This window comes from Cataglyphis hispanica, chromosome 17 (genome assembly GCF_021464435.1).
Source record: "Cataglyphis hispanica isolate Lineage 1 chromosome 17, ULB_Chis1_1.0, whole genome shotgun sequence".
Taxonomy (NCBI): Eukaryota; Metazoa; Arthropoda; class Insecta; order Hymenoptera; family Formicidae; genus Cataglyphis; species Cataglyphis hispanica.
In genome coordinates, this window is record NC_065970.1 from 5,532,276 (window position 1) to 5,557,467 (window position 25,192).

The window sequence follows — 25,192 nt, forward strand, 5'->3', positions numbered from 1 at the left end:
AACGAAATTTTTTTTAAGTTTAAATAAAAATTGAAATAAGAAAAATACCATCAGCTATAAAAACTTTTTAACGAAACTTCTTTAGACGAAAATTGAAATAAAAAAAGGAGATAAAAAAGAAAATATTATTGTGCGTATTGTGTCCTAGCAGAAAAAAAAGAAGAGAGCAAAAGAAGAGCAAGGTGTCTCGTCTCGTCAATTTTTCATTATTTTATCGTGGGGTTAGTGATCTCCGACTGATGGATGATGACATGTGATACCTGGCGCAGTGTGATACGGTGACGTAAGATTTGATGTGCAGTATACATTAACTTGTCAGTGCTAAAGATCGAAAGCAACGATAGAAAGATGATAATGAAGATCTCCGTTCGTGAGCTTTGCCAACGCGTTTGCAATGAAACGGAAAAATATTACATTTTGTTTCGCAATCTAATATACATTATGTGCGTGTGCCTGCCTGCGTGCGTGCGTGTGTGCGTGCATGTGTGTGTGTGTGTGTGTGTGTGTGTGTGTGTGTGTGTGTGTGTGTGTGCGTGTGTGTGTGCGTGTGTGTGTGTAACAATTACATTAACGTAACTATATAATATGATAACAATTGATTAATCAAAGGAAATGTCATTTGTCGATTTTCACAACATCTTTATATTATAATTACGCACGATTGTTTCACTTTTGTGATATTCGTTTAATGATTGAATATACCTCGATGCAAAGATAATTTGCATCCACGCTTCTCTCGTTATCACAATTGAATGATGTAAGGTCGATGAAGTGAATAAGGTTTTTTGAATGGTAATATTATAAATGTTGTCTTTAATAATTAGCCTTAATAAATTGTACCATACTTTTTATTTAATAAAAAGATATAAAAATATATAAACAAATATAATAAAAAAAGATTATGCTCTTTAAAAAAATATTCTCTCTTTCTTTTCAAAATATATTATATATTATGACCTTTACAGGAGAATAAGAAAAAAGAGAATGGATAGGAAGGAACAAATTAAATAAAAAGACATTTAATTAATTAATTGTTTTATATGTAATTAATTTTATAAGTAATTATGATAAATCATCCAATATAGATTGTTGAGGGACCTAAAATATTGCTGTATTTCGTAATTTAAACGATAAACTCATTTTTCCACTTATTGCCAGTAATTTTGCTAAAGTGTTGATTATCCTATCATTTAACAATTACATTTGCGGCCTAATTGTGTGATGTTAAGTTGAATATAGAATAATTACATTTCATACAAGCATGTGCAGAATAAAAGTTTTTAATACAAGATCTTTTTTTTGATATTCGATTGCTTCGAGGGCTTTCAACTTCTTCCTAACTTGGCGCGATCGTGAATATCCGTGCAAGTAAAAAAAAAGAAAAGTGCGTCGGACAAGAGAAAGAGAGAATGAAAAGGTGGGACAAGGGGAGTGTGCATCGCGTGCAAAACGTAATTTCTCCATTTTTCGTATATTGTATGTATATCGTACAGCACGTACGAGAAACAATCGATGAAAATCGATAAAAGAAACTCTAACGAAAAAAAGAAAGAAAAAAAAACATCATATAGAATAGTTGACATGTAGCGCACGAAGCTTTGCAATTATTGCCTTCCCTTTCGCGAATGCGTCTCTCTCTTCTCCCCTACGTATATATTATTTGCGAGACTTTGTTCAACTTCATCGACCAAAACTGATAAAGTATACTGTTGGTTCGTCAATATTTAATTATTCTTTTCCCCGCACTCTCTTGCCTCGTCCCCTTTCAATTATAATTATTATCATAGAACGTGTGTTTCGCGAATGGAAAGAAGGATGAACTGCTCATTTGTGAATACTTTTAAATGCAACTAGAACACGAAATTACTTCGGTGAGATTCAATTTACCGAGAATTCAAAAAAATTCTCTCCCATGTTACTCAATCGTAACGCGTAAAAAAAATGCGATCACATGATCAACACTCGAATGTCATGTTAAAGCCGCGAAGGAAAAAATCGTCAAGAGAAAAATCCGATCCATCGTCCACGCGATCATCTCGTTGGTCCAAAGTCACGATATCCCGTGACAAAAAATTACATAGCAAGTCCAATGATCCCAAAAAAAACTTATTTCGATTTGATTCCACTGTTAACGATTCCAACGTAGTTGCCTGCGACATCGAGCTTTTCTGCGACTCGAGTAATGAAGAAAGATCGACTTGTCCGCGTATCTCCAGCTCGACGCACCTCGAGAAACAAGCTAACGGCGTGTGTTTCACGTGCAAAGATTGCGCGGAATGTCAGCTACAGCAGCAGCAGCAGCAAAATTGCGCAAAAATACATAAAACGGAAGAGGATCAGGACAAAGAATTGGAACATTTGGATTATTTCAATACTGATGTCAGCGGCAAGACGAATTCCACGGTCGCCTCAAATGAACATGAAAAAGTTCCGATTGTCGTCGATCTGACTAATGAGGATTCGAGGAAAACCACCTGGAAACAGACGATCCTGAAGCGATTCGACGACATCGAAGAGAGCTCGGAAATGTCGGGTGAGAATGTGATAACGAGCAAAAGCGATGTATTGTCTGACACAATTAACACTCTTCCTCCCTCTCCTACTTCTTATTCTCGTCAATCTTTAATTTTGATACCGAATATTTTCTCGAGAATAGACATAGCGCTCTAAAAAAAACTTTACAAAAGTAAAAAAATACGCCAAGTACATAAAAAAAATCCTAACTAATACGCAAAATATTACAAAACTTTTAATTTTTTCTCTAAAAAAATAACTTTTAAAAAAATTTTTCCTTAAAAAATAATGTCCACTTAAAAAATCAAAATCAAAACTAAATATGAAATCAATAGTTAACTAGTCAAGTACATAGAAATTAATTCAGTAGAATGTTTAGTTTGTAAAAAGTTGTAATTTGAAATAATATTTGTCATAAAATCAATTTTACAATTATGGAAATATTATAGATTCTCTGGAGAAAATTAAAATGCATTTTATTTCTATCAAGAAATTACATTATTCTCCCTCCTCCAAATAAATATTTTGTATAATATATTAAATAAAAACGAAAAGGATGAAGATTAAAGAGACATACAAATACTTGGCATGCCCAATATGAAATAAGAATTTGAAAGATTATTATTATCAATATATTATATCAATATATCAATATAATATGCATTATTATATCATTATCAATATATTAATATGACATATAATGCGATCTGGGCACCTTTTTTTTTATCTTTGTCAGGATTTTTTAGAAATCTCACTGCTTTTTATAATAACTGTTTTTTTATAAAGATTAATATTTTTTCTGCAAATAACTGTTTTTTATAAAAATTTATATTTTTTCTACAAAATTGAAAAATTATTTTTTAGGGATAAATATTAAAATTTTTGTTAGTAATTTTTTGCGTACAAGTTAGGATTTTCTTTATATACTTGGCGTATTTTTTTTACTTTTATAAGATTTTCTTTTAGTATAGTAGTATATTGATAAATCACACGAAATGAATATCTGCTTTGATAAATAACATTCGCTTATGAATCGTTAAGTATTAACTGTAGATATTAAATTGTAGACATCTTTTAAGGACTTTTACGATCGCATATAATAAGTTGATCCCACCCATATTCCGAATATTTGCGAGTGAAAGCATTCGCGAGTAATGTGGGACTGAGCACAAGGACTATTTCGTTACTCGTGTTCGTGTTCGCTCTTTTCTTGCTGAGTATCGGTAAACTATCGCGAATCAAAGAAAAATTGTATACGTAATATGTATACAAATAACAAAGTACGAGTAGTCTGGGAGATTTACATTCGGCATCGGCCAAAATCGCGCATAATTGCACTCGTGAATATTCGCGATGTGTGGGACCGATACATACTATGACGACACACGGAACTATTGCCTTATTGCCTACTCGCTTTCACTGTATGAATGATAACAAAGTGAGACATTCCACATACAAAACAATAGCGCTATATAAATAATAGCCGCACATCAAAAAATGTACCGAAGCACGATTTTGTTTATATAATATATTTGGCGGTATGTCAATGTGGCGTGGGATATATATGTACATGTACCCTCTCCCTCTCTTTCGTTCTTTCTCTTTCTTTGGCTCTCTCTCTCTCTCTCTCTCGTTCCGTCTTTCTCATTTATTATAAATTATAAAAGAATACTTGTAAGATATACTTATAAGTATCATAGATATGCACGCACATACACATTGTCTCTCAAGGCGTATTTGCACACTCATGCGAATAATTGTATATGAGCGTTGCAAACGCACCTTGAGGAACAAAATCGCTTTGTATGTGTGCGTGCAAGTATACGTACGTGAGTTTAAAAGTTAATGAAGAAATTTTTTTCACAATTTTGAACGTAACGATTATCATACCTCAGAATTGACAGCACCAATCTTATTGAAATTGGTTGCAATCGAAAGCTTGCATCCATATTATATCATAAAAGTGCCATTAGATTTTTCATTACGGCTTTAGTTTCTGAGATATTTTAATTGAAAGTTTATCAAAACCATTATAGACATAAAACTCCGGATAAGCTACTTGGTAGCACCGTGGCCCCTGTACATAGGTAAACTCTTTACATGCCAGAAAATTGTTGTCATGTACTTGGCGTTTTTTTTTTATAAACTTGGCATCGCGATGCTACCGCGTCGCTTGATAATGCATAATGTCATGTGTATTCTATAGGAAACAGTCATATAAATCGATTTTCAAATCTAATCCTTCTGGTTTTTTTTCAATATCACATATTGAAGTTTGATTTCTCAAACTTCAATATGTGATATTGAAAAAAGAGAAAAATCATTCTACCTTTTTATATGTGCTTATTTATGGTCTCAAAAGAATATAAAAAGTAACAAAATATTTCGATTACATTATAAAGCTTGTGATAAGTCTTGAAAATTTTTAAACATGCTGAAAAATATATTTAAAAAATATAATTCTATAGCATATACATCATTAAAGTAAATTGAAATATTATTTCGTCCGCATTTTGATGTTATTACATCAATCGTATAATTTCTGAAAATATTTGAAATCTCTTTGAGAAATCAACCGTGATGAAATGTATCTTGAATATGACAATGAAATTTTTAAATCTATTGTTCTCTTCCAGAAAATTTATCGACTAGGATTGCGTTATCAGATTATCTATTTCCTGCAAAAACATGGAAAACTTAGAGGTTTTTATTATGCTTGACAAGACCAGGAAGTTCTCATAGAATTTTATTTGGATTCAGAGAATTAAAAAAAATTATCTCTTTGATAATTTTGTTTTTATATTATAAGCAATTATCAATCCGTCGATAAACCAAATTTTATGTATTTAAATATATTATAAATATATCTATCTGTTTGTTTATATATTCAATGTCTTAACAAAATATTGAATATGCAATATATATTCTTTCTTGTAATTTTCAATGATAGAAATATAAAAATGTCATGCAAGTAAAAAATGTTTATCTTACGACAACTATTCAGTTCTTTTTTTATATTTGCAAATCTAACTTGAATATAAATGATTATGTTTTTCCTTCGTATGAGTGAAGAATATTGGAAAATGTATACAATAAAAATTTTAAAAAGATATATACATCAAAAATTTTTAAACTATTTTCGTTAGCTGGAATTTTGTACAAAAATACTCCGGAAGATCAGGAAATTTTTTCACAAAATTTGAGTAAACTCTGGTTTATATCCTTTCATACCGAAAAATGATCTAATTCCGAATTCCGTTCTTTTCCAGAACCTCGCATCATGATAGCCGACAGTTCCAGCAAGCTGCAACGCGGCGGTACAGGTGGCAGCCTGGCGACTGCCTTGAGGGATCGCGGCCCTTGTGTGATCCCCGTGCAACCTAATCGCTCCCTGCCGATTCGACCAGCACCGCCGATACCAACGAGGTCGGCGGCATCGCTCGTGACATCGCGCTCGCCGATACTCAAACTGTCGAACTCAAAATCGAACTCGCAGTCGAATCTCATCGACGTGGTCGAGATGCAATCGGATATATCATCTTCAATGTTGATGGATGATCTGAACGACTTTCCTCCTATTGGGCAGCAGAATACAAGCGAAATGACGCTGTCGCTCGATCGTTCGGACTACATTTTACCACGTATTCCGACTAATGTCATAGAGGTAGTAATCAAACTTGAGCTGTTTTTTAGCTTTTTTCTCGGGGATGAACTAAAAAAAGAAACGTGTTGTTTTCAAATTTTACTATATTTTTAATACATACATTCTGTAAAAAAATACTCGGAATAAAATACAATCTACTTATCAAAATAAAAAAAAATTTTTTATAACAGCATTTATCGACGGATTTACAATTTTTCACGAAAGGTTCCACACAAATCCATGTGTGTAATTTATTGACAGTGGAGTTCCACTGCCAATAAGGAAGGAGAGGCGGAACATACTGTCTCCACGCATACACTTTTTAATGCGAAGAGACAGTTTGCATGAGTTTACAACTTTCCACTTTATGCATATTTATCAAAAGATTATATAAGATAGTATTTATCAATACAAAGATTTGAATTGAACCTCGATTTGCGTGAAAAGTTGTCAACCCATGTGGAACCTCACTTCACATTAAAAAGTACATGCATGGAAGCAATATGTTCTGCCCACTCGTGCGAGAGGACTTCACTATCAAAATACTAGACACATAGGTTTGCATTCAATCTCGTTTTGCGTGGAAAGTGGAAAAGACCAAGGAGCTTTATTTTTGGAAAAAACAGACACTTTTTCCACATCTACACAAATACAACATAAATAAACTTTATTTTTTCTTATTTTATAACAGAAAAAGCATTAAAACTATGAAACTTTAAAATTGTATATCTCTGGAACCAGAGGAGAGCGCACAAAATTCAAAATGTGTGTCACTATAAAATGTATTCTATATAATATATGTAAAAATAAAAACAATTTGTCAGGTGTAAGTTAATCCGAAAATTTACTCATTTTTGTTTCAAATCAAACTTTAAATTTCTATCTATCTCAGAAATATAGAAATATGTATTATAAGAGACCGCCGATTAAGTTATAAGGAAAAATTACTCAGGATCGTGTACTTGTCATATGTCAAGGTCAAAGTCATTGGCAAAGTGTTCATTAATGTAAATAATTACTGAATAATTTTGTATTATATAATATACATATATATAGTATATAATATAATAATATTAATTCGTATGTGGCGATCGTGGCGTAGAGAGCTGTGCGTTTGCTTTCTGTATCAAAGGTCTCGAGTTTAAATCTAGCCAGAAATAAAAAATATCATAGGATTCGCGATCGCCACTTCTCGGCAGGCAATGGCAAACCATTGAGAGTATCTTGCATGAGCACCCCTCTAATTAGGCTGTTCGGAACCGGCGTTAAATTGTAGATCCCACATGCCTGCGGGACGCACACCGACTGAGGAGGATTAATTCGTATATATTTTGCCTTATTATTTGTTTTATGTATAATTCTTACAATTCATAGTGAAATTGGGGAGCTACTTTAAAACAAGCAATATATTCACAGATCAAAATTGAAGATTATTACAGTTAATCAATAATAATTGTCTATTTTAATTATATGATAGTAAATATTATTATGTAAATATTATTTAATGACGATTGTCACATTTTCACAGACTACAAAAGAGATCAACAATGTTAAGAAAAAAAACGGCGAAGATAGAGATAGAGAATACGAGAAAGAACTTACCAAAAACGTAAAGAAACGGAGGAAATCCCACGAAGTGGACGCTAGTCCTGTAAACGACGAACGAGTTAAGAATATTTTGAAAGAATACTCCAAAAGCTGTTCGAATAATTTGATTGATCAAGGAGAAAGGAGATCGCAACAGCACTTGGTGATAAGACTATGGGATGATAAAAGATATTCGTCTTCCGTCATGGTATCAACGACGGAATTAGAGGGGGAAAAGACAAAGGAAATTTACAAAGTCGTGCCGCCCTTAAGATTGAAGAAAGTCGTGTGCGAAGGTATGTCATTTTTTCGTATTCAATGCTTCTGATTAGCTGTACTAAGGGAATTATTTATCTTGATATTCATAAATTTTTTGCAAACAAAAGATAATTGGTAAATTTTTTGTAGAATTAAATATTAAAAAAAAGAATTTTATGTATGCGCGCATGTCTATATTAAAATATTAAAAATGGCTTTCTTTACATTGTTACCTGTTAGTTGTTTGATTTTATTTTCAGCAAGCACTACCAACGAATATCGCAATATCGAGATGGATGCCGGGAAATCGAGAAACGAATCCAATTATCGCATCGTCACTGGCGCCACGCCACGTCCGGAATCGCCATGCAGGTATTCCGCCACTTCCTTCTGGAGCAGCGTAGTCTCGGAAAAAGAGCTGGGCGAATCGTCGATACGGGACAAGAGTCGACGATCCTCGCCGAAGAGTGACGATTACAAGATTAAGTATCGTCGCAACCGTTTACGTCAGAAGCTGCGAGAATTGCGCGGTAAGGCATTGGAGCTTTCACGAGAGATGGCTGAGTGCGACAACGCCAATGACACGAGCCCGCAGCGTAGCACTCGACTGCGTCAGATGATGAATTGTTATGAGAAGCAAATCGAGAATATTTCGAAGCTGTTATGCAAACTGTCCGCTTCTATACCATCGACAACCGATGATGATGTCGTCGTCGATCTCGACTATGAATTGGACGAGCGTTCGATTTCAGTCGAGACAATCGTCGACAGTAGCATCACGCAGGTAAATGGTTGAAATTAGATGAAATAGTTGTTGCAAAATCATTCTGTTCTTAGAACAAAAAATTTTTTTGTTTTTATTGAGAAGAGAACCGTCGTATCAGAATCCCTTCTAGATGAATAAGTTTTTTGTTTTTTTTTTACTTTACTTCGTTTGTACAGAGTAGACCGATTTTTCATAGAGTTGATTATTTCATGCCATTTCCACTAACAACTAATATCTTTGTTTAAAAAGGTAAACGGAGTATCCAAAAGTAGAATTTCCCCGTCTCCTTCCCCGGAACCACCAAAACTGTCACCTCGCTCCCCTATCGACTATGAGAGAGATAAATCACCTGATACAATGAGAAATAGTCCACCAGTGCTGCCCAGAGTTTACATTGCAATCCAGCCAACTGCTCTGGAATGTTTGAAGCAAAATTTTAAATCTACCACCGAGAGCTGGCACGCAGGCGACAACTCGTCGAGCTCGACAATCGAAAAAGATGTGAAAATGAATAATACGAATCGAACGATAATTCGCGATAGTGTAACAAGAGCATCAGCAATTGTATCTTCAGTTTCATCGGAGTTTGAAGATGCGGAAAGCAGTACGGGAGAGTGGGACAGAGAAGAGGCCTCGCCAAAATTAAAAAATTCGGAAATTAAGGAGAAGATCGCAGAGGATACTAAAACATTTGACGACGTTCACCGACAAGCAATATCGCCAATATCTTCGGACAATTTTTTGATAGCTTCAACGATGGATCTCGAGATAGATGGAAGCAACATGAGAGACATAAAAGAAGGACCGACTACTCAAATTGGACATCTCGACGAAGTAAGTCAGATCTTGGAAACCGCCGCGAGCAAACAGATTGTTTGCGAAAAACAAGAACCGGATCAGAGATCGAACGAGGCTTTATCGTTATCGTGTCTACCGATTGTTGAAGAAACTAGAAAGGTCACAGAATATGAAAGCTACAATTCAGAAGAAAATATTAACAGCGAGGATAAAACGGTGAGTGCGGTTACTGCTGCACAGGATGCTGCGTCAACGATAGCAATCAGACGACCGCAAATACCGACTGCCAATGTGACTAATATCTTACAACTGCAATCAAATTATTATGGCTCGTCCGTCGCACGAGACAACGTAGTTTTTACGGGAGTCATACAGAATTCAAAGGACGCGCAGAAGGTAAACAAAAAATATTAAGTGGGAACACTGATAGATAAGAGCTAAAGTGTGAGTATTGGTGCGAACTTATTATTGTTAAATTTTATTAACAAATATTCATTAAAAACGTTTTGGACTGTTTTCTGGTTCATCTTCCATTATTGATATAAATATGTAAATTCACATTGGAATTTTAAAATTCGAATTTATCGTTATAGTCAAATTTCAAATCAAAATTAATAATTAAAAAGGAAGGCTCTAAAACCTCGACAAATGTTGTGCATGTCAGGTTTTAAAATTCCAATTTGATTTTTACACATATTCATGCTAAAGATGGACCAAAAAACGATTCAAAACATTTTTTATGCATATTTGTTAATAAAATTTAACAATAATAAGCTTACACACCAATATACGTGCTTCAACTTTTATTTATTTGCTAATATTCCCACTTAATTATTTATATTCTGAGCCTATTGCTGTTATTATCGAAAAATATTATTCTCTTTTATAGATCTTTCTCTCCTAGATAAAATTATTAGTAGTTGTCTCGCAATTCGCAATTAACAGAAAAATTTGATTATGTGTTAATAAATGTGTTTGTATAATTTAAAAACTATTGACTGTCCCGAACACGAGATAATCGCTATCAAAAATTGCTGTTTTTATACATTGTCATATACGCAAAATGTATGAAAATCTCGTATTTCGAATTTTAATAATTAGAAAAAATAATAACAATAAACAATAAAAAACATACAAAGTAGAATGATACTTTAGGAATTCTATTAAAAAAACCGAAATTATTAAATTATTTAGTTTTAAAAATACAATAATAAAAAGACCTCATGTTATCATTTTATCCTTGTTGTTCACCGAAAGTTAAACAAGAACAGATGATGCTTGCGAACATTGCGAACGCGAATGTTGACTTAGGCAATAGCATACAGAATGTCCAAAAATTTTCAATCGGTAACCGTAGTTTGGCGGATGTTTTAACATTAATTTATAGAGTATAAATTTTGGATTGTATTGTCGCAAGACAACTACTTTAAATAATCAAATAAATCTCAACTACTAAAATCCAAAAACTGCATATCCAGATAGAAAATAAAACAAATATCAAAATAAAACAAAAAATAGACAAATAAGAGTTAAGCGCAGAAGATTGTGACGCAAATATTCAATTAAAAGACAAAGACATTTAATGATCCGTCTTCCGATCATTTTCAGCAATTTTAAACAAAAGAGAAAAGGAAATTTGTCATACCGAAAATGAACCGAAACGTACGTTTAATGTCATTTTCTTTTTTTTCAGATTTGAAGATTTATTTGCGCCACAATTTCCTGCGCTCGGGTCTTATTTGTCTGTTTTCTGTTTTATTTTGATTTTTGTGCCGAGCCTTATAAAAATTTTTAATTTTTCTGTTAAAACAATGTTATACAATCAATACAATTTGTGGAGATTAATTTGCATAGTTATTTTTTTAAATTCTTTCTTTTGGTTTTATATTTTCTTCCATTACATTTCTATTTGTGTAAATTAATGCACATAATAATTTAATTAGAGCAATTGATAAATAATTGGTTGCTTAATATATTATATTATTACTATCATGCATCTATTTATTTTTTATTTCCATTTATTGTAAAAAGGTTTGGATTATTTTAGGAAAAATTTTAATAATATTAAAGCGCGTTTTAATATGCTTCTAGGTGATGACTTCAAGCATAAATCAGTCTGTGGCATTAAATCCAACAATGTCCTTGGGATTCACTCAATCTGGATCTACCGTTAGTAGTTCGAATCAACAATGTGTTGTGTAAGTGTGATTTCATATGCTATAAAATGTAATATGTTATAAAAAATTTAATTTATATTAATATATAAAATTTTTTAAAATATAATATTAATGTGTAATAAAATAATATTATACAGGGTATTCTATTTTAACTTATACATCCAAAATATCTTGGAAACTGAGCTCAATAGATAAAAATGTTTGAGACAAAACTTGCATGGTTTCGAGGGGATCACATAATGAAAATATTGACTTGATCTTTTCAAGGTCAAATCAATGTAATCAATGTTTTCTTAAATAAAACTCCTTATTTTTTATTATTTATAGCTCTTATCGAGACGTTCAAAACATTATAATAAAATATTTTTTTATTTTTATTAAATATTCTCGAGATATTTTATGTTTTAATCTGACATATTTTGATATAAAATATTTAATTTTCGTTAATTTTATTGTAATATTTTTATGTATAGAATAATGAGATAAATTAATCAATCTAAAAAAAACAAATAATTGTTATTAAAAAAAACATTGTAAATAATTACATACTTTTTTTCAAAAAATTAAAACAATTATTTTTTTATACCAATTAATTTATCTCGATATTCTGCACATAAAAGTATTATGGTTAAATTACCAAAAATTAAATATTTTACGAGATATTTTATATTTTATATCAAAATATGTCAGATTAAGATATAAAATAACTCGAAAAATACTTAATAAAAAAATATTTTATTATGTGTTTTAAAAACGTCTCAAGAAGGATTACAAGTAAAAAATAAAGAGTTTTATTTAAGAAAACATTGATCACATTGACCTTACCTTAAAAAGGTCACTCAAGATCAAGTTCATATTTTCATTACGTAGCTCTCTCGAAACCATGCAACTTTTATCTGAAATATTTTTTTCTATAGGACAGTTTTCTAGATATTTTGCTGTCTTAGTTAAAATAATGGAATACCCTATATATAATAGATAATATACATTTTTTAATATGCCTTTTTCACGCGTACCAGCTTACCTAACAGTTGCAATAGTAAAGTCATTCAGGAGCCTACTAATCAACGAAATGACGGAAACCGCATTATGACAGAACAATTTCCTACATTGGGCAATTGGGTAGCGCGAATGTCAAAAAAGCAGGGTGCCAAATCAAAGTCTAAATTACAATCTGGAATTACTTTATCAACTGCGTCGACGGCGGAAACTGCTCGTGTGAGTACATCTATTTTTATCCAAAATTGTGACTACTCTTTTTCAATAATGAGATTATTGAGAAATTTTACTTGCGTATGTAGGTTCCCGGACTAGAGACACAAAAAACCCGTGCAAGTGCACCGAATAATACGACACGAAATAATATAGTCAATGTAGTACCGCAATGGAATACGGAAAGATGGCAGCGTCAACAGCATCAACAACGTCAGCAACAATTGTACGCGACGGCATCGTCGGCAACGTCTGCAATGAGACCGGGTATCTGTCCTCCAATCTCGGTTACCCAATTCTACCCACCTAATTATGCGGTAAGAAATAATAGTTTTTCGATAAAATATCACAAATCAATTAAACGGTAATATATTTATTATCGATTTAAATAATTTAAATACTCATTCTCTCACTAGAGACCTAATCTTAAGATCATGCATTACATACATTTGAAATGCACTATATTAGTTCATAATGTCTATCAACATTTTATTATATTAATCAGTTGTTTAGAAAGGATTTTGTCTACGATAAATATAAATATTTCGTCATTTACTTATTCATCTTGACAGATTGATCCTTACGGCGGTGCAGCTTTTGGTTATTCAGCAATATGTCCTTACGGCGATTACTCTTATCACTCACGTCTGCATCCCACTACATCGTCGATAAGCAGTTATCCGATAAGTCCGTTGCAGGACTCACATCCCACTGCGCCGCTTCGTCAGATGCAGCATCTGGACAAATGTTTCCCTGCGGCCATACAGGACGCGGCAACTCGTCACTATGCTGCTACGGATCTTCTCAAGTACCCTGCTTCATTATCGGGTGGATATCAGCATGCCGCCGTTGCCGCCGGCTTGGACTATGATCATCGACTACGAACAGCAACAGCCGCCACGCAGAATGGCACCTCATCAGCTTGTCTGCCGTCGCTCTTGTTACCGCCCCCCCCGCCGTTGGGGGCCACCGCACAACACGGTACCTTGACGCGTACCGCTCTGGCCGGCTATCCTACCGCGAACAACAATCAATGTGGTAGAAATAGGATGATTCCGGATGTCGTTGCTGCGGCGGCGGCAGCTGCGGTGGTCGCGGCGGCCTCCTTTGGCCGACAACGTAGTACGGTTCTACCATCGTACGGTAGAACCGACACGGATATGGCGTCTAGCGATATCGGTAGCGTTATGAGTAACGAATCCTCGCAGTTGCTGACAACGGATAGGCCGGCCGCGAGTCGCGAGTGTTTGCCGCAAGAATCAATGCAATCCGTTGCTGGCGTCAACATAGATTCGCGACTGAATAATGGTAGTTACCGTCAACTACAGAATCTTATTTTGGATCGATTACCTTATGTGAAGACGGACGATGTCTCTTATTCTCAACCGTCTTCGGCTATTTTCGGCGACAATGCGCAAGAATCAACATCTTCGGTGCTCACATCGACTTCATATAAATCCGCTCCGGTCTTCACATCCAACAGTGCGATAACTGTCAAGGAACCCGCGAGGAAAGAAAACCGTAACTGCGAAACACCACATCTGGGAAAGGTGAATCGCACTCTGGAGACTACAAGCAATTTGGAGTGCTCTAATTGTGGTTTAACCGGTTCCATGTTCAAGTGCCTGGGCTGCGAGGCGGTCTTTTACTGCGACGAGAGGTGCCAAACTCGTCACTGGAGTATTCATGTGGAAAAGTGCCCCAAGAGAATGCCTAAGCTGAAAAAACTTGTTTAAGAATATTATAGGAGTAAGAAAGAATAATATTTATAATCAAGACAATTAACTATAAAAAATATGTGAACAGATGTGTTATTGTTTCGATATTTGCATATTTACATATTTTTACTAATAACTTGTGTATCTCTCTAGTCAGAATATTAAAACAAACGCAAGCGTATTCTATCTTGCAAATGTATCAGATTTTACACAAATGTGATAAAGTGTGCCTGGTTGTAATACAAACGCTTATTGTAATTTTATGGTGCTTTATGCACAGCACAGCACAGGTGCTTTATATAATATTCTGTTTTGTAAATTGGCCGTACAAAAAAAATTTAGTACACTAGATCTTTATTACATTATATCGTAAACGGCATACATATTGTGCAATAAGTAGATAATGCGAAAATGATATATGCGCGTCAATATATAAATATTATTATGTGTTGTAACAAATGTTACGAACGTGCTACCTCTCATGTACCTTATATATTTCATAATGATTTAGTTAGAATCTCCTGGAGGAGATTCCTGGAAAATCTTTTACCTTATAACCACGTTGGCAATCATAACATCCACAGCAAAACATCATTTTTTTGCATTATACACAAAAAATTAATTGGTTTTTATCAGCTTATATTATTAAGCATGAGTAATGAAGAACTATAAAAAAATTAATTTATTTTGACGTATAACTTAAGAAAAAGAGTTATATATTTCTTTAACTTTCATTGTCTCTTTTTCTTTTTTTTTTTTTAATTAATGTGGCTGTAATGAGAAGTCAGAAGATTTACTATTAAAAGTCAATAATTTAAAAAATAATTTATTATAGGAAACATATGATGTGCCATCAAGCAAGAAAATAAGCTAATAAAACAATATATATTTATTCTTATTCTTATATATTTTCAATAAAATTTAAAAAGATCTTCAAGGAATAACGCCTAGCATATATTTGTTTCAATACTTTGTAATTGTTTTAAATATGTAAAATCAACCAAGTTTTTATACTTTAATAAAAATTTGTAAAGAAATTGCGGCATTTGCTTATATGCAAATAAACGGCTTATATGAAAAATAAATAAATGTATTATTTCTTACACACACCCACACAGACTCACTAACACACACGCGCGCGCGCGCGCACACACACACACACACACAAATTCTAAACTTGATTATAAAGTAATGGATTCAGAGTTTATGAGTTAAAGGTTCATATGCTTGCAGATTTATTATTAGTAAATTTGAAAATTAGAAGTTCGAGTAATCAATTTTAAGTCGATTGCAATAATTTTTCGTTACTTAGAGAAAAGAATTTGGGTTAATTGCTGCCATGAATTGGATATAATAATAACCAAATGCATTGAATTTGCTATTTTAAATTTGGCTACAGATTTATTATCAACTACTTTGAAAACTGCTCAGAGATCATTTTCAAATCGATTCGAGTGATTTTCAGTTATTTAGACAAAGGTCATTGGCTTTATAGCTGTCATTTTGAATTTTATAATTCTTTTGCAGATTCGTAATCAATCTCGAAACCTCATAATGATAATTTTCAAGTTTTCGCATTTTAATCAAAAATATTGTAAGATCATTCGTAACTTTTGTGGATTTCAGGCGCCATATTGTAACTGTCATATTTTCAAAGACCACGTTCCATTCGAAACTGCACAAATATATAAATATTTTGAGATCTCAAACGTTTTTTGCATTAAGGAAGAAGAGGTGGTCCGTTTGATGCGAACATTCCATATACAGGGTCCCAAAGCATCCTAGACAACGTTTGTGAGCCGTTAGAGTAAGCTGAATAGAAAAGTCCTTCATAATTTTTTTTTTATAACGCTTAATAAAAGAGTTATTATTGAGTAAAATTTTGTTAATCGTATAAATTTTATTAAGGATGTTTTGCATATACAATAGTAACAAAAAACTATCAAAATTTAAAAAAAAGAGACATATTTCGTACATTTATATATTGTTTAAAAAATCAAACAAATAAATCTGTTATGAAAAGAATTAAAATATCACAAAATAATTTGGATTTTGATGTCTTCGTAAAAGAAAATAGTTGTAATTAATACTTTTTCTAATTTATAGCAAAAACTTTTGATTGTGAATATCCCCTGAAATCAATTGCAAGAAACAATAAAAAAACGCGTAATTTGCAAAAAGAGAGAAAAAACAGATAATATTTTTCTATAATTTTTAGTAAATAATTTTTAAACAAATAAGTGGATCTAAATAAAATTTTGCACAAATATTTATTAAAGTTTTCTTAATATATATGAAAATTTTTATTTTATTGGTAATATTTTTTTCTTGTCAAATTTATCAATAAGTGCTACAATACGCGATTTTCCATAAGAATCAAGTAACTTTAAACTTAAATAATTTCCAAACTGTTTAAGAGAATTGTGCTCAGTTTTTGCAAAGATATTCAGAAGAAAGTAGTAGAATAGTTTATGAAATTTTCATACTTTTGTTAATATTTCGATACATGATACATCCTTAATTCGCTACAAATTAAAATCTTTATAACTTTTTATCGCTTCAGTGAATCGACTTAGGATTTTTTTATAAGTTTTTGAACATATGTAAAAACATTTTGTACAATTTAGGTTAAATTCCTAATGTTTCAAAAATAGATACGAAACATCCTTAATCAGTGCCAACTTTTAGCCGGGCATACATCGATGAGCCACTTGATAGTGTCCGTGAGCGCTCCGCCATTACGACAGCGCATCATTACCAGGCGCGCGACTGACATGCATCCGGTTAAAAGTCAGCACTGATTGGTAGATTTTACTTAATAATAACTCCTTTATTAAGCGTCATAAAAAAAGCCTTTGGTAAAAGCTTTTTCAGTTTATGCTCTAGAATGCAGCTGCTCACGAATGTTATCTAGGGTGCTTTAAAATACCCTGTATACATACAAGGTACATTTTCGGGCATATGCTAACAGAGGAGTAAAAGGAAATTTTGATATAGTCATTTTGATTATTTAATATTTTACGTGATTTTAATTGCTAAAGTTGGCGTTACACAATGTACGTTTTTTGTATGCTTGTATGATAGCTTGTATAGTGTGCTTGTATATGCTGCTTAGTTTGTTGTATGGAGCGTTGTATAAAGATGTCACATAAAGTAAGTTTACTGAAATGTTGTATGAAAACATCAGACGAAAGAAAACGTCAAATGTCAAACATAGCTGGATAATAGGTTTGATAGGTTAAATGAAACATTTGTAAAAGATTCGCGATTTGAGAGAAATTATATCCGGGAATTGATTGTATAATATTAATATTCTGACAAACGTCAAAATTTATTTGAAACATCAACATATCAACAATGAAGATAGTTTTGAATGAAATATTTTCGATACGCTGATTGGTGCATGCAAGTAAATAAGCACGAAATAATGCGGAGCGAACATAGAAATCATACAAGCTAGCCTGCTTTCAATATATCGAGGAGTCTGGCATGTACAAATGCAAGCACAGGAGCGTACAAGCTAGTATACAGCTAATCATGCAGAAAAACATACACCGTGCTGGCAAACATACATGCTGGCTTACAATAGACCACCAAAAGTCAATTAGAATCGTGGCACACAAAAAAACTCAAGCAGTAAGACTTAAGATATAAGTGAATTAACCAATCACGGTCGAATAATAAGGCAGCCGAATGACTCTCGATTGCACACATTACAGATCTGCGGTATGTCCAACTTTGGATTGAGTATTATGATCAAATGACAACATGACATATGTCAAGAGAATACATGAGTCAGAAGTTGATCATAACAGAAAGTAAAAAGGTTGACATCACGCAATATTTCAAGTCGATAAAACTCATATAATATGTAAAATAGTTACGTTATATTATGCATTGTTGTATTCGTTTCAAACAGCGTTACGACTTTTTTTCTGTCAAAAAGATTCACATTATTATAAAAAAATTATGCATACCTTTTCATTCGTTAATAAAGATAATTTTTAGAAGCAACCATTATGCTTACAATAGAGTTTATTTTGAATCATTTAATTTGATATATATTTATGTAAGTTTATCTCTTTTAGTTTAAAAGATAAAAGAGACACCTTGTATATATATAATGTGTAACACATATAAATTTTTTTTTTTACATATAAAAGTATCCAACAAACAAAATATTGAAGATATTATTATCGTCGTTTAAAAAAAATGATATTTAAGTATTACTGTTTTTAAAATTAAAACTTAAAATTGAAACTTTGATTTGGTTTGGCTTCAGCAATTGTGTTTAAAAACTTATGAGCTTCTTGATAATATGGACTTGTTGCTTCAACAACTTTTTCCATCCAAGCAGTCAAATGTGGTCTCCCCTTTTTCGGATTATAACCGGCCATACCTGAAAAAAATTTTATTATTAAATTGTGATGAAAATATAGTGCCATATAATGCTTAAGAAAGCAAAAATTTATATAACTTACGTGGTTGCTCTAGTTCACAAGCACAGAATATATCAGCCACACTAATTGTGTTTCCAATTAAAAATTGCGTATCTTTTAGCCATACATTCTCGATAATATCAAGACAATTGCTCATACGATTTTCAAATTCAGCTATTTTTTCTGGATTTGCTGGTTTGTTTCGCATAAGTGGATTAAGAAACTACAATATAAAAAACAAAGCAAAAATAATTTATAAATATAATTTTATACAGCAAATATACAGAAGATAGTATAAAATTTTAGGAATGTAATACTCATAAATATAATTTAAAAAGTCTTAATAGTATTCCAAATACTATTTATTTCCGAGATAAATAAAGCATTTTCTGTTATTATAGATAGAACTTATTTCAAGTATGTAATGTATGATATTTTACATGAGACCGTTCGTACACTCGTCCTTCACGAGCTTCTAAAGTCGACGAGTTTATTTAATTAGATTTTTATTTGTGCACACACTTAAAGAGCATAGTGTACGCCGCATCAATTTTGACATTAGATGAATTAATACAAAAAATTGAACACTATTGTAAACAAATACAAAATAAATCTAAAATCTTTGAAATCTTGTTCAATTTTTAATGAACAAGCGTGCTGAATGTGTATTGAAAAGAACAGAGGATACATCAAACATTTGCTGTAAATTGAATTTATTTAATAATAAAAAATGCTTTATAATTCGATAATAAATAGTTTTTGGTACTATTTGTTAAGACTTTTGATTCATTTTTATGAGTACTATACAAGTACTATATATTTCTAAAAATTGATACCATCTTTTTTGAATACTCTGTAAAGAAAGTATGTAACAATGGTAATACATTACTTTCATTAAGAAATAAGATGCACAATGAAGTCTTGTATTGAGATGTTGCCATTCGAGATATTCATCAACTTTTGCTTGATGTTTTGAATCAGATGGATACCAGTGATCATCTACCTCAAATTCTCTACATATGTATCGTATAATTCCGACACTATAAAGAATAGTGTTAAAATAATTAGAACAATGAAAACAAAAATATTTATTATTTTTTAGGAAAAAAATAATACCTTTCAGTAAGTTTGAAACCATTATGTTCTATAACAGGGACTTTCTTGAATGGATTAATCTGTTCAAATTCTGGAGTATATTGCTCGAGATTTTTTAAGTTTACAATCTTCTGCTCAAATGGTATATCACATATTTTAAGAAACATGTATAATGCTCTTGACGGTTGCGAGAGTAAATCATAATATAACTTTAAGGTCATATTTGAGCAAAAAAACTAAATATGTTTTCTAGAAAAAGAATAAAAACAAAAGTAAATATAAAATAAATAAAATACATTTACTCTTTTCTGACTTTAAGTTTTTAATATAATTATATTGTGCTGAATGTGTGTGCGTGTACGTGTGCGTGCGTGTGTGTATGTGTGTGTGTATGTGTCTGTGTGTGTATGCGGTGCGTGTGTGCGTGCGGACGTGTGTGCGCATGCGTGCGTGCGTATGTACAGTACAGAAGAGTGAGTCCCGATTGCACACATTACAAATCGGACACAAAAATATTTCACGATCGGACACAGGCTCAATTGTTTTCGATAAGAAATAAATTGTGCGTGAATTCAATTTCACAAAAAAAAGCGGGAGAGAAAGGGAGAGTGGGAGAGAGAGAGAATGAGAAAGGGAAGGGCGAGTGGGGGAGAGGGGGGGAGAGAGAGAGAGAGAGAGAGGAAGAGAGAGAGAGGGAGAGAGTACATGTACATATATATCCCACGCCACATTGACATACCGCCAAGTATATTATATAAACAAAATCGTGCGTCGGTACTTTTTTTGATGCGCGGCTATTATTTATATAGCTCTATTGTTTTATATGTGGAATGTCTCACTTTGTTATCATTCATACAGTGAGAGCGAATAGTCAATAAGGCAGTAGTTCCGTGTGTCATCATAGTACCTTATAGCCGGTCCCACATACATCACGAATATTCACGACTGCGATTATGCGCGATTTTGGCCAATGCCGATGTAGATCTCTTAGACTACTCCGTTACTCGTATACATACTATATATACAATTTTCCTTTGATTCGCGACAGTTTACCAATAACCAGCGGGAAAAGAGCGAGCACGAGCACGAGTAAATAACAGGGTTGGGAAGCAACGCGTTACTTGTAATGCGTTACCGTTACAGTTACTTTTTTTCGATAATGATCGTTACTTTTTTTGTCTGTAACGGTAATGGTGACGTCGTTACATTTTTACAGTAGCGAATTAGTTGTTACTTTTATTGTTACTTTTTGGTTTTCTATTATCTTATATTTATTCAATAAATTGCGCGTTGATCACGCGCATTATTCTTGATTGGATAAAATTATTTCGATATAAAAGCGCTGAAAGCATTGAGCTTATACTAATGGAGAAGCCATAGCGCACGCAAGGAGGATCGACAAAGAGAGATATATTTTTCTGTCTTAACTGTGACCATAGAAAATAACGAATCCTTACTTTTTTAACTAACGGTAACGGTAACGCGTTACTTTTTAAAATCAGTAACGAATAACGATAACGAGTTACTTTTTACAAAAAATAACGGTAACGGTAACGCGTTACTTTTATAGAGTAACGTTCCAACCCTGGTAAATAATCCGAGTGCTCAGTCCTATATTACTCGCAAATGCCTTCTCTCGCAAATATTCGCGACGTGTGTGGGACCAGCTTATTACACGCGATCGCTAAAATTCTTAAAAAATGTCTACAATTTAATCTCTACAATTAATATTTAACGATTCATAAGCTATTTATCCATAATGCTATTTATTCAAACAGATATTAATTTCGTGTGATTTATTATATTAGTGATTATATCGAGTGATTTATTAATATTAATATTAATATAACTAACTAAAAGAAAATCTTACAAAAGTAAAAAAATACGCCAAGTATATAAAAAAAATAAATATGCATATTAGGTTACATCTCACCGATGACTTTGACCTTGACATATGTTGTCAAGGACATGACTCTAACTTTTCTTTATAAATTAATCGACAGTCTCTTATAGTTTTTAAGATATTTGATGTTAAAATTTTACAGTTTTAATGTATTTTCGGTAATTATTTACTTTTAGAGGAGCACCTTGATGGATATTGTCATATGTTGTCAAGGTCATGATTCTGAACAACATTCAAAAAGTTTTAGCCGTCGGTCATTGTCTATTAAAAAGTTATTAACAAAAAAGTTTGAAATATACCAAAGTACATGCATGGATAATAAACACGCCTTGAAATTTTAGTAGATTTTTATCTATGCTACTTGTATAAAACTCAATAAAATTTAATATAATATATAAATATTTAATATACTAATATTTTTATTTTATGATTGATGCAATTAATTTTCACATAAAATTTTCACATATATGAGATATTGTACAACACAAATAAATTTGAGACAATATGTTTAATTCGATTCGGACACGCCAAATTTTTATACCTTACTTTGGTGTAAGTTTGTCTTATGTGATGTAGCGTTTATAAGAAATTTTCCTTCAATAATTATATCCCAAAGGCTTAAGATATTTGTATATTGTGCATTTAGTTATTTACAAAATAACTCTATTTTAATTATACTACTATTTTAATTATAATGCAATTTATTAAATATAATTTTTCTTAATATTGGAAATAATAAAATAAAAATATTTTACAAATATTTTATAAATTTTTATTCAGTTGGCATAATTTTTCAATGTCATTATATTTGTAGAAAATTTAAATTTAAATAACTATTTTATACAAAAGTATTTGATTAAATTGTTTTTATTTCAATAATAATAAAAGAAATAAATTTTATAGCATAAATTTTTATTCTTCTGGCGCAATTTTTATTATTTTTGTAAGAAATTTAAATAATTATTTTATACAAAAGTATATTTATTTAAAATGTTTTTATTTAAATATAATATTTTTTTACACATCGCGTGTAATTGGCGCCTTTTTTTTTAAAAAGGTAATTTTTTTAGTGATACAGGGTATCTGACATGTAAGTGACCAAACGAAATGTGAAGATTGACCTTGGATGACATCATAAAGAAAAAATAAATAATTGTTATAGAAAAATATATTGCAAATAATTGCATACTTTTTTTAAAAAACAATTATTTTCTGTACACCATTTGATTCATCTTATTATTCTGTATATAAAAGTATTACGATTCAATTATCGAACACTAAATAATTTTCGAAATATTTTATATTTTATACTAAAATATGTCAGATTAAAATACAAAATAACTCAAAAAATTCTTAATAAAAAATACTTTATTATATGTGTTTTGAAAAGCTCTCGACATAAGCTAGAAGAATATCCAATAAAAAATAGGGGATTCCATTTAAGAAATTAAAGGTATCCTTGACTTAATCTTAAAGATGCCATCCGAGGTCAAACTAATGACACCATCTTATGTTCCCCTCAAAATCATACAATTTTTGTTCAAAACGTTTTTCTCTAAAATGCTTAGTTTTTGAAAGAAAAGGGGTATACGGGTGGTGTAGGACACTGTATAAAATATCTCGAAAATTATTTAGTGTTCGATAATTGTATCGTAATACTTTTATGTACAAATGATGCAAAGAAAAAATAAATAATTGTTATAAAAAAATATATTGCAAATAATTACTTTTTTTTTAAAAACAATTATTTTCTGTACACAATTTGATTCATCTTATTATTCTGTACATAAAAGTATTATGATACAATTATCGAACACTAAATAATTTTCGAAATATTTTATATTTTATACTAAAATATGTCAGAATAAGATACAAAGTAACTCAAAAAATTCTTAATGAAAAAATATTTTATTATGATGTTTTGAAAAGCTCTCAAGATAAGCTACAAGAATATGCAATAAAAAATGAAGGTTTCAATTTAAAAAACGGAAGTTGACCTTCAAATGACCTTTAATGTCAAATCCAAGGTCACTATTATATAGCCCCCTTTGTCCCCTACAACTTTTATCGGAGTCGTTTTCCTTCAAACATTGATCCTGAAAAGTTATGAGGGTGGAACTTTTAAAATGGGACCCTGTATATATATGTATATACATATATACATATATACATACATACATATATATATATATATATATATATATATATATATATACATGGTGGTTCCGAACGTTCCAGCTAGACTTTGAGATCTTATAGAAAATTTAATTTTGAACAAAAAATTTTCTATAAACATGGATCAAAAAATGCTTCCTTAAGAAGTTATCAAAAACTTCTGATAAAGGAAGAGCGAAAGGTGGAAACAAAATGAAATAAAAAGAAAATAAAACTTAAAAGGAAGAGCAAAAGGTGAAAAGAAAATAAAATAAATAGAAAATGAAACTTAAAAGGAAGAACAAAAAGTGAAAAAAAAAGAAAATAAAAAGAAAATGAAACTTAATAAATTTCTTGAAAAAATGATTTTGTACGTTTGAAACTGGTTATATCAAAATCTATGGAACGTACAACAATCACTTTCATCTCATTTGATGGATAATTTAATTTTTTACAACTTTTGTTTCGATATTTTTTGTTTAAAGATGCACATTTTCCATGATATTTGGAAAAATGCTTAAAATAATCACGATTTCAGAGGTTTCTGAGCCATAACTTCTTAAGAAAGCATTTTTCGATCCATGTTTATACGAAATTTTTTGTTCAAAATTAAATTTCCTATAAGATCTCAAAGTTTGGCTGGAACGTTCGGGGCCACCCTGTATATACAGGGTGGAACATTTATATTAAGACACCTAAATATCTAAAAAATAAAGCAAGATAGAAAGAAATGTTTCAGACAAAAGTTGTTCGGTTCTAAGTTCGGTCATAAGATGGTGCCATTAGTTTGACCTTGGGTGAAGGCGCTTCGGAGATTTCAATGTCCATCTTGTTTTTTTAAATGGAAACACCCCTATTTTTTTACATAAATTGATTCCTTGTAATATTCTGCATAAAACGTTATAGGAGTACGATGGCCAAAAGTTTA

At 31.6% G+C, this 25,192-nt stretch overlaps 2 protein-coding genes across 5 annotated transcripts in view; one reads left to right on the forward strand and one right to left on the reverse strand.

The window, feature by feature from the left end:
* LOC126855957 (uncharacterized) lies at positions 1 to 18,558 on the forward strand. Of its 3 annotated transcripts, none has more exons than XM_050604077.1 (9): positions 1 to 283; positions 5,784 to 6,178; positions 7,686 to 8,040; positions 8,263 to 8,786; positions 9,018 to 9,962; positions 11,658 to 11,764; positions 12,763 to 12,961; positions 13,045 to 13,272; positions 13,528 to 18,558. In XM_050604077.1, exons 2-9 carry the CDS (start codon positions 5,795 to 5,797, stop codon positions 14,689 to 14,691), a joined length of 3,906 nt encoding a protein of 1,301 aa, XP_050460034.1. In that variant the 5' UTR covers positions 1 to 283; positions 5,784 to 5,794; the 3' UTR covers positions 14,692 to 18,558. The 3 variants fall into 3 exon arrangements, with proteins under 3 accessions (XP_050460034.1, XP_050460032.1, XP_050460033.1); XM_050604075.1 differs by lacking the exon at positions 1 to 283 and adding an exon at positions 1,942 to 2,533; XM_050604076.1 differs by lacking the exon at positions 1 to 283 and adding an exon at positions 1,942 to 2,533 and having other exon boundaries at positions 12,784 to 12,961.
* A 132-nt stretch (positions 18,559 to 18,690) lies between these two features.
* Positions 18,691 to 25,192, reverse strand: part of LOC126856012 (glutathione S-transferase theta-1-like) — a 36,447-nt gene continuing 29,945 nt past the window's right edge. For both annotated transcript variants that reach the window (XM_050604169.1, XM_050604170.1), the window contains exons 2-5: positions 20,229 to 20,456; positions 20,002 to 20,152; positions 19,155 to 19,335; positions 18,691 to 19,072 (exon numbers count right to left, since the gene is read on the reverse strand). In XM_050604169.1, the coding sequence (XP_050460126.1) occupies positions 18,915 to 19,072; positions 19,155 to 19,335; positions 20,002 to 20,152; positions 20,229 to 20,428 (690 nt within the window). In that variant the 5' untranslated portion in view covers positions 20,429 to 20,456 and the 3' untranslated portion in view covers positions 18,691 to 18,914. The remainder of the gene's footprint in view (positions 19,073 to 19,154; positions 19,336 to 20,001; positions 20,153 to 20,228; positions 20,457 to 25,192) is intronic.